Below are 10132 nucleotides of genomic sequence, written 5' to 3'. Positions count from 1 at the left end.
TCCATTTGGAGTATTTTGGATTATGAATAGAGGCTAACACTACACCAATAATGAACAGTAAAACTATTACTTTGTAGACAACTGCCTTATACTTAACTCCTCTATGTGGACTATGCCCCCTATCTCTCAAGGTCTTTTTTAGTGACCTTAAAGTTACTTTTCTTAAATTTGAGGTCGAGAGACTTGTAGCAAAGCTAAGAGTTGAATATGTGCTCGGTTGTAGCAGTATTTCTGATGTTCGAGAGGTGACTTTGAGCCTCTAGCCTTATGTTTTATTAGAAATCTAGATTAAAAGATGTTGCTTATCAAGTTGTGAGTCTTTTCTACGCCAAAACCAATGAGTGATTGGCAATAAAAAGTGCTTGATTGCATGCAGATGGAATATGCAAGCATTGATGCTTGTTGATAAGCTTCTTAACCTCAACTCATTCTTTTTTTGTTAATTTATTTGCATGGATTGTTGAGCAAACATAAGGTCTTAGAGAAAGAGATAGAGAGCATGTCAAACATCATATTGTTTCTCCTTGCTTTTTCGTTTTACAAAACTGTCATTGTTGTCTAGTTTTTTTTGCATTTCCAGAATGTTTTTGAAAAAAATTAAATTTTTTTGTTGATAAGCTTATTGACCTCAACTCATTCTTTTTTTTGTTAATTTATTTGCATGGATTGTTGAGCAAACATAAGGTCTTAGAGAAAGAGATAGAAAGCATGTCAAACATCATATTGTTTCTCCTTGCTTTTTCCTTTTACAAAATTGTCATTGATGTCTAGTTTTTTTTGCATTTCCAGAATATTTTTGAAAAAAATTGAATTTTTTTATTTGCTTTAAATTAATATTTTTGGGTGTTTTTCTATCATTTTAATACACTGATGTCAAAAATAATTTTTTAATATTTTTCTGAGTGAAAAATATGTTAAAAAACAACTATAACCACACTGCCAATCACCCTAAATTGTTTATTTTAAAATCTTATAGATGCAACATAGGTTAGAAGTCCTCTTATATACAGGGATTTGTGAGAAATTATTATGAGTTCTTACTTAAAAATGGTGATGCACTTAACATTGCAAGCACCTTCATCAAGGTTTTGATATTAATCATTATGTTCGAGTATATTTATTTGTGAAACTTTCTTTTTGTTTTGGCTTAAAATTCTTGAAATTTTGTTGGTGTTTGAAATTAATAATGGTTATTTTTTAATTTTTAAAGTATTTTATATTTGAAAAAAAATATTTTTTATATCGGCACATTAAAAAAAATAAAAACACACAAAAAAATTATTTTTTAAAAAAACATTTTAAAATGTAAAAATAAATGATATCTTAAAACAATTTTTAAATATTTCAATTTCATTTAACACAGGGCTATCTTTATATAAATGCATGATGATAATATAAACAATAATTAAGGATAAAATAGTAAATACACCATTGGATTCTAGCACTTATACTCCACAAGAAGGGTGATTATTTTCGGTTTGATATAGTTTTTACCTATAAAAACAAAAATAAATGATATCTTAAAACAATTTTTAAATATTTCAATTCCATTTAACACAGGGATATAGTTTTTACCTATAAAAACAAAAAAAATCAAAATTTTGTAAAATATTAAAAAAATAAAACTGAACCAAAACCGGTTCCAACCAACCACTTTTGGTTTGGTTATTTTAAATTAAAAATCAAAATTCAACTGACCGGTTTCAGTTTGATTTGATTATTTTATATTAAAATATAAAAATTATATTATTTTTTGGGCTTTCTAATGGGTTCTTTTTAGTTCAGTTTGGTTTATTTCTTAACTAAACCGGTTCAATTTAGTTTTTTGATTTCATGCTTATGAAACCAAAACTGAACTGAATTGAACTGAATTTTTTTAAAATATTCTAATCCAATTAATTAGTTTTTTTTATGGTTTGATTTTTTCAATTATGTTTTTTTTATGTTTTTGGTTTAATTAGTTTGTTAGTTTTTTTTCACCCCTACTCCACAATGTTTTGCTAATCCCTTTATTTTTTAAGAAAAAAATAATTTTAATTTTAATTTTAATTCATTCAGGTATCATCTATTTCTATGAATTACATTTTCATTTTATTATTTGCTTTACATATCTTCATGGAGACCACATTCACTTTGGAGAGAGACAAACACAAGCTTATTTAAGATTATGATAATAATTATGGTTTAAAATATTTTTTGTTTAAAAATATATTAAAATGATATATTTTTTATTTTTTTAAAATTATTTTTGAGATTAATATATTAAAATAATATAAAAAAATAAAAAATAAATTTTAATAAAAAAAAATTAAAAAATTTAAAAACCATAATTTATATTATATTTTCAAACAGACTTTTTTTTTTTTTTTTTTTTTATGATAATGATTCATGTTAATAATAATTAAATGATTTATTATCAGAAATATATTTTTTTTAATTCTTTTTTTTTCTCAAAAAAATTAAAACAATTTAAAATTTTAAAAACCATAATTTATATTATATTTTCAAACAGACTCGCAATATGGTTTCAGGTTACCTACTCTCAGTGTCTCTACTCTGGCGGACTTTCCGATAACCCCACCACCGGATTCCATTTGCTAAAACGAGCCCATGTTTCAGGTCACTTGGTCAAGCAAGACAAAGCCGGCCACTGGGAGCGTGGGATAATGGACTTTGTTTTTGTCATTCTCGTGGCCCACTTAAATTGATAATAGAAGGTGATTTGGGGTCGTCAATTTGCATTTTTACTTTTCTTTTCTTCGTTCATGTATTTATAATTGTATAATAGTTATTTTTTTAAATGTTTTTTATTTAAAATTATATTAAAATAATATACTATTATTTTTAATATTAATATATCAAAACTTATAAAAAAATAATTAAAAAAATAAAAAAATTTATACATAAAAACAAGCTCATCTAAATTAAAACTTACTACGGTTTGCGTGTTCCTATATTTTAAAATTATTTTTAAAAAAGTTTAAATTTTTTATTTATTTTAAATTAATATATTTTAAAATTATTTTAATATGTTAATGTTAAAAATAATTTTTAAAAAATAAAAAAATATTATTATATTCAAGTATCTTTTTTTTTAAATAATCTATAATTTTATTTTTTATTTTTTTTATTTTAAAAAATTAATCTATAATTTTATTTTTTATTTTTTTGAAAATCGCACTACCAAATAAGGAATTAATTAAAGGCTCCTCCTTCGGTTCTGCTGTGTGTTTTGCACATATTGCTTTGTTATTACATTACATGTAGAATTAATTATAATTATAATTATAATTATTTTGGTGAGCGAGCGAGTGGAGTACTTTACTAGATTAGCGTATTATTTTTGGACTGCTTTCCGTAAATGCTGTTTGCTGAATGCTAAGAAACAAAAGAAAAGGAATGCTGAATGCTAATTATAAAGTAAAGGAAGCGAAGGGAAACCCTCGAAATTTAGGGATACCTTTATCTTTAGACGAAGCCCACGTTTAATCCTCCCTTCACGAACCTCCTACTCCATCGAAGCTAAAGGTACCTTTTTTTTTTTTTTGGTTCTTCTGGTTTCTGGGCTATTAGAATTGCTTTATGAAGTTGAACATAGCGAAGAAACAATCACTAAATTCGAAAGTTTCAGACAATGCTAGCGTAAGGGAATCTTTTTTGGTGATATCAGATATGGATCGTTTCATATTTGCTATTTCTGTTTGTTCTCATTTCTTATATTTGTCTTTTTGGCATTTTCAAGTGTATTGTTACAGCATTGAAATTTTATGTTCAACATAATAGGTTCTGGCTTGCTGGGTTCTGTTGATTGTTTGAGGTTTGGTTGAAAATATTTGGTCTTTTTAAATGTAGAGAGAGATTACAAAGATAATTCAACATGGTTGAGAAATTATGGGTGATAAGAGAAAACACTTCCTGAAGACGGGGCCTCTCTGCATTTCGTTTTTGTGGTAAATTCGGATAGTACATTTGATCAAGGGTTGTCTTTGTTTTAGCTTGGAATGAAGAGTTCCTTTTATAGGTTTTGATCATGGTGAAACCTTCGTTTGTGTTACGACAAGGGCTTGATTTTCACAAGACAATAATAACAGTGCGTTGGACTTGTAAATAGCAGGAAAGTAGTGTTATAAATTTCTACCTTTAATGATGAGTCAATTTGTTTCGAGAGGAAGGGAGCTTGAAGTTGATCTTGAAAGTGGTGGGACAACCAACGAAGAAGATAAGATGAGCGATCCCATTTCAGCAAATGGACAAACCAAGACAATTTTAAAGAGGGCATGTACTGGGGCCGTGGGTTTTCATGGAGTGGCAAATTCATCAAACTTTAGTGAGCTTGCAGCTGACAATGTGGAGTTGTTGATAGACAATAATTCAGAAGGAGAAGAGGGACAGCAGAACATAACCTTTCTGGATAGGAAGGATGTTGTGGAGAAACGCATAAAGAAGAATTTGAAAAAACCCCCCAAGCCACCAAGACCTCCTAAAGGTCTGTCACTGGATGCTGCTGACCAGAAGTTGATGAAAGAAATCACTGAGCTTGCCATGCGAAAACGTGCCAGGATTGAAAGGCTTAAAGCACTAAAGAAGATGAGAGCAGCAAAGACATCATCTTGGAGCAGCAGCTTGTCTGCCATGGTCATCACAATCGTTTTCTGCCTCATTATAATATATCAAGGTATATTGGCTTTTTGAAGTTTTGATTGGTCTCATACCAAGAACTGTGTTTCAAACAGCTCATATGTTGCATATCTATTCACAATAAGCCACAATTTTTGTGCAAAATTTGGTCATGATATGAATCTCAAACATGTTTCCCACTTTACAAATATGCTTATTAGATAGGGCATCTGAAACATGCCCCCTGATAGAAATATGCACTATGGTATCCACTTCACAACTATGCTTTGGTATTATCTTATAGTGTTTTGTTTAACACCAGTTGTTTCTTCTGAATGTCAAGGAAACTGACCAGTAAATATAAGTGAAATGTCATAATATTTTTGTTATGTTCTTTTCTTCTTGGAATTATCCTTTTAAGTGTTTTGCTTAACAACTGTTGTTTCTTCTGAATGTCATGGAATCTGACCTGTAAACATAAGTGAAATGTCTGTGATGGTATTTTTTTTCCTGCAATGCGTATTCTTTAATAAAAACCAGTAAATTTTGTGTTAATTGATAACAATCAAATTACATCGAATTGGTATTTCCGCCTAACAAATCCTCCAGAATGAGGGGACAAAGCAAAGTATTCATAAGGGATGCTCACTGGTACAGATACCTGGCTCATAAATGCACAACTTCATTATTTGCATGTCTTATATGACAAACAAGTGATAACTGAGCCTCAGAAGTCATTATCATCGCGTCATGCAGAATTGCTTCAACGCCAACAGGATTAGGAGTAAACTCCTGTGAGTCTCCTTGCAGCTCCAAACAATCTGTGCCAAGCATCCTCTTTCAAGTGCTCAGCTCAGCTTCCTTGATGCCATGAACTCAACCAACTTACTGCTCTTAGAGAAAATGACGAACGTTGAATTTGATTGCTATGACATTACCAGAGCAATGTCTGAAGACCGAAAACTGAAAACAATCCCTTAACCTCCCTGCTTTTAGCGTCTATTCCATGCTTGATCAATATTTCACCCCAACTTCCCACAAGGTGGATCGCTTACAACATAGGTGCATTTTTTACTGGAAATGATTGCTTAAGATTGTAATGCCAATCTTGAGTTTCATGTATCATTCCATGGATGCATGCCCATGAAAATACCATTTATATATCCTTTGATCCTTGAATGGAAATTATGTAAAATTCCTGTAGATGTTAGATTTCTTTGATGCTGAAGTCACATCTTGCCTGGTACTTTTTTCCCACAAAAGCGTAACTCTTTTTTCTCATTTGTGAAATACCAGTTAATCAATGTCCAACAACTTTAAATCCTTCTGTTCTTTGCAATTAGACATCATGCTTGATATTAACAAAGGATGAGGAGAGAAGTTAACTGACAACTTCACATTATACACTCTGTCTAACATGCAATGTTTATAGGCTTTGAGCTTAGCTGCTCATAAAATCCCTTTTGAAGCTTGCAATGTAATATTTTTTTAGAAACATTCTAATTAATGAAAAAAAATGATTTTTTTTCTAATTTTCAACAGCCATTCATCATTGTGCATGAATAGCTGCAAATAACTTGGTAGATAAAAACAGGGTGGATTATTTTCAAGAAGCTTCTAACCTGCAGCTTGAATTGCTTTACAGCTTGGACCTGAACTTCTGCAACATATTCTGAACACTTGACCTATTCAAAAGATAAGAAAAGAATTTGGATACTTCACCTTTGACCAAAGCTGTATTTCTTGCTTGTAATTGTATTCATTGCATGCTTTGATATCGAGTTTAATTTAATTCTTTTTGTCCCTATCTCCCTTTTTTAACTGGATATGTTTGATTATTTCATGGCGACAAATCTATCTTATGTGACTTTTATTTATTGCCTTTGATATGATCTGAGTAAGTTTGTTTTATCAATTTACATTTTGTAGATTTGTTATTTTTTGTGACCTTACCATTCATTTGTGGCAATTGATAAAACATACATAATATATTGCATCATATGTACTTAAAGCCTTCTTGGGATGTTTCCTGAAGGAAAAGTCTCCTTGGGATGATTTCTTCTGTTTCTGTTTCAACTGTAATCTAAGATCAATCTTCTTTCTGATATGCTATTGAAGAAATCTTCTTTGATATGCTATTGAAAATGGAAAGGAATATTTACATTTCTGCTGGACTTCAAAACCTTCAAACCATGCTTAGGGAAACATAATGTGGATTGGATGCTGATAAAAAGAAAAGGGAATGAAAAGTTAGGACTATATTCCCCAACCACTGAAATCCTGTCTTTGATTGCTCTTTATGATTAACAGTGGGAGCTAGTGCTTGCTATTTATGAATTGCTCCATGGATCGCTTTAGAAATGTTTGATGCTTTTTGGGGCTTACTCTGGTGAAGAATCAAAATGATTAGCAAGTTGGCCTTGTTGCTCTCTTCCATTTGTCATGAGTAGAACATGGAATCTTGTGTTCTTATTATTGATCTCTTATCAACTGCAATTGCTAGATACTATGTGTATTGGCTTACACAATTGCTTTACTTCCTATATCATTACTCTGGGAAGCTGATTGTGGTCAGTTTCTTTTGTCTAATTTGTGAATCTTGGTAAGGGTTCTGTCTAAGAATGTAGGAATCATGGCTTTTAGTTGCTGAGTTTTCGCAGTGGTGCTAGCACCAATGCCTGTGCATGGCTGACAATTAGGGACATTTCTTTTGTTCATGAAGTGTTTTCACTTCAAGTTTTCTTTTGTTATTATTTTTAACAGTCAGGTAGCATCCTCTGGTCAGTTAGCATCCAGCAAGTCAGATTCACCTTTTTGATGTAGTTAGAGTTAGTAGGGCTTGTTAGAAATCTTCTTATGTCCTTGGTCCAGGGGGATAATAGGATTTGAAACCATATTGTGCATCTATCCATCCAATGTGTGCTCCACTCTACCAACTCTTCAGCTTACCAACTCTTGAGCTTTTCTCCATTTATGCTGGGGATTGAGTTTCTCTATAATGCACGACACTCCTATTTGAAGCTGTTAATTCAGGCAGCTATTTATTCTAAGCTATCCATCTTTATTTCATGCTTGTTCTTTTCTTTTTTGTCTACTAACCTAGTCTACCATCTGCTTTTTACATGGAGTTTTAGGCCATTAGACCTCCGATCTTCCAGAGTTCTCTCTGATCTTAAGGTGACAGCGGTATTGCTATTTAACATTTATATTAGTGACACAATGTGAAGCTTTGCTTGCAGGAATTAGCTCCAGATACAGTGGAAGCTTGGCCTTAAAGGGGTCTCCTGAGCCAGCAGTTGGTACCGGTGAACCTTTGATTGCAGTTCAGTTGTACAAGAACAAAGTTGCATATGAGAGTGATGAATCAGGCTCCAGGTCTTCCGAGTATGTGTTCCTTGTGATATATGTGGAGCTTGTTCTTTAATCATTTGTGCATTCGATAATAAGCAATGAAGTTTCACTGCTCTCTCTCTTATCTATGCATTCTTTGATATGTTTCATGTGAAACACAGTTTGGCAGGAAGGCAGGTTTCTGGTTCAGGTTCGCGGAAGAAGTAGAGTTAACTGAATCTTTTTCCTCCTGGTGAACTGTTGTTGATATGTGTCGCATAGGCTTATTGAATTGCCATGTCCCCTTTTGTAAACTAGTGTTGACGCAGCGCTTGACTATTCTGATTGTTGTAAATATGGGAACACCTAGCTTGGACAGTTATCTGTAAAAGGACAGCTTACAGCTTGTACAGTGTCTAATTCAGAGGACTAATTAATAGATTTTCATTTCAGAAGTTCATTGCCTGGTTTGTGCTAAAAGAGTGTTGTTGGCTTGGCATTCGGATTTCATATAATAGAAATGAAGAGAATTATTGCCATGGTGTCTATTAGAGAAGCAAATATACTTCTGTTTTCCCCTTTATACTGGGAAGTAAAGCCTGAATTCAAACTCCAAAACTGTAGAAATGGCAATTATTTCCACCATCCAAGAACCAGTATTTAATTTAAACTTGAGGGATGATGCTTAATTTTAACTTGAAGGATGTCTCGCGGTGACAATATCTTTGAACCCGTATTTATACTCCAATACTAATTAGCAGTGTCAGCTGCCCTCCATATTTGAATTAATGCATTTATAAATAAAAAATATATATTTAAAATTTAAATACTAACGATAATAATAAATCTATGGCACTAAATCTCCAAGGATATCTCAAGAGCATTTGGTTTGTTTTCCCATACGTTGTGAAAACATTCAACATCCTGGACATCCTTCTCTTTTTTAATTTCCTGAAGTGACCAACGAGTGCTAAATATGTACTTGTATACATACTTAACACACTGTAAGATGGCAAAAAATGTCATTTGATGAGAAACATTTTAGAAGGGTGACAAAGTTGTTGTTTACATTACCAATTCAAGAAAAATGAATTCAAACCTAGATCACATCCGTCATACATGTTTAGAAATATAAATGTGGTTATTTTTTAAAGTATTTTTATATTAAAATATATATAAATAATATTTTTTATTTTTTAAAAATTATTTTTAAGATTAGTGCATCAAAATAATTTAAAATATATAAAAAATAATTTTTAATAAAAAATTTTATTTTTTATAAAATATAATATGCATCGCTTTTCCAAATAATGCCGGCTGAATCAGGATAATTGGTTTGCAAAGATCCAGTATTTAATGCAGAAATGGCAATAAATCATGGATGTTTCATGACATGTTCATCACTACAAAAAAGCATAGACAGCCTGCATTGGACATGTATAGAATCAGAAAAAAGAAATCCAGAAATGAACAGCCCAGAAATAATAAGTTATGGATTTACATGATAATTTAAGTTGATGTAATTATATATAAAAAAGAGTTCTGATGATTCCTCTTAAGTTTCTTAGGGTAGAATCAGGTTATAATTAGACTATGTTTGAATTTATCAAATTTATCAAATTAATTTTTTATTAATATTAATTTAAAACCAGGGTCAAATAAAAAAATAAGTTAAGGGATTTTTAAGTTAATCTACCTGGCAAGTTGGGCTCGATGACGCAACCAAAATTTTCATCACAGTAATATATAGGTTGTGTATTATTCTTGTATTTTTTTTAATATATTTGATTTGAATTATTATAATGTTAACTTTTTAATTAAAACTTGTTTATATGATTATGGTAAGATGCTGTGATAAAAAAAACATAACACAAAATATAGTGTGTGAATAGGATAAAGAGATTTTAATCAAAGAGATGCATTCCTTATCTTATTCAAGTCATTTAGTTTGTTTTTTTAATATATATATATATATATAGATTAATTTTTATTTTTATTTTTATTAGATAAAGAACACATAACAAAAAAGTTATACTTTTTTTGTAAAATAATAGAATTATATCATCAAATTATGTTGTTTTCATGTACCGGTTACAAGTGTTACAAAAAGATATTTATCGCCATATGATTAAATAATTTTTTTTTTGAAGGATTGTTATCTATCTTTTAGTTTTATGGTTTAATC

General features: G+C 30.6%; 1 protein-coding gene across 2 annotated transcripts; it reads left to right on the top strand.

The window, feature by feature from the left end:
• The first annotated feature begins 3289 nt into the window (after nucleotides 1-3289).
• LOC105137049 (uncharacterized) lies at nucleotides 3290-8486 on the top strand. Of its 2 annotated transcripts, none has more exons than XM_011042631.1 (4): nucleotides 3290-3528; nucleotides 3853-4675; nucleotides 7857-8001; nucleotides 8130-8486. In XM_011042631.1, exons 2-4 carry the CDS (start codon nucleotides 4144-4146, stop codon nucleotides 8173-8175), a joined length of 723 nt encoding a protein of 240 aa, XP_011040933.1. In that variant the 5' UTR covers nucleotides 3290-3528; nucleotides 3853-4143; the 3' UTR covers nucleotides 8176-8486. The 2 variants fall into 2 exon arrangements, with proteins under 2 accessions (XP_011040933.1, XP_011040927.1); XM_011042625.1 differs by having other exon boundaries at nucleotides 3784-4675.
• The last annotated feature ends 1646 nt before the right edge of the window (nucleotides 8487-10132 follow it).

The sequence above is a fragment of the Populus euphratica genome, unplaced genomic scaffold (assembly GCF_000495115.2).
Source record: "Populus euphratica unplaced genomic scaffold, PopEup_1.0 scaffold2.1, whole genome shotgun sequence".
In the NCBI taxonomy this organism is placed as follows: Eukaryota; Viridiplantae; Streptophyta; class Magnoliopsida; order Malpighiales; family Salicaceae; genus Populus; species Populus euphratica.
Note: the sequence above shows the minus strand (reverse complement) of the source record. Positions and strands in the feature narration are given on the sequence as shown.

Bases quoted from the DNA above. Each gene is read 5' to 3' on its own strand.
- LOC105137049 (XM_011042631.1), top strand. From the start codon at position 4,144: ATGATGAGTCAATTTGTTTCGAGAGGAAGGGAGCTTGAAGTTGATCTT. The intron at 4,676-7,856 runs GTATATTGGCTT...CTTTGCTTGCAG, and splicing joins CCTCATTATAATATATCAAG to GAATTAGCTCCAGATACAGT. The intron at 8,002-8,129 runs GTATGTGTTCCT...TGTGAAACACAG, and splicing joins TCAGGCTCCAGGTCTTCCGA to TTTGGCAGGAAGGCAGGTTT.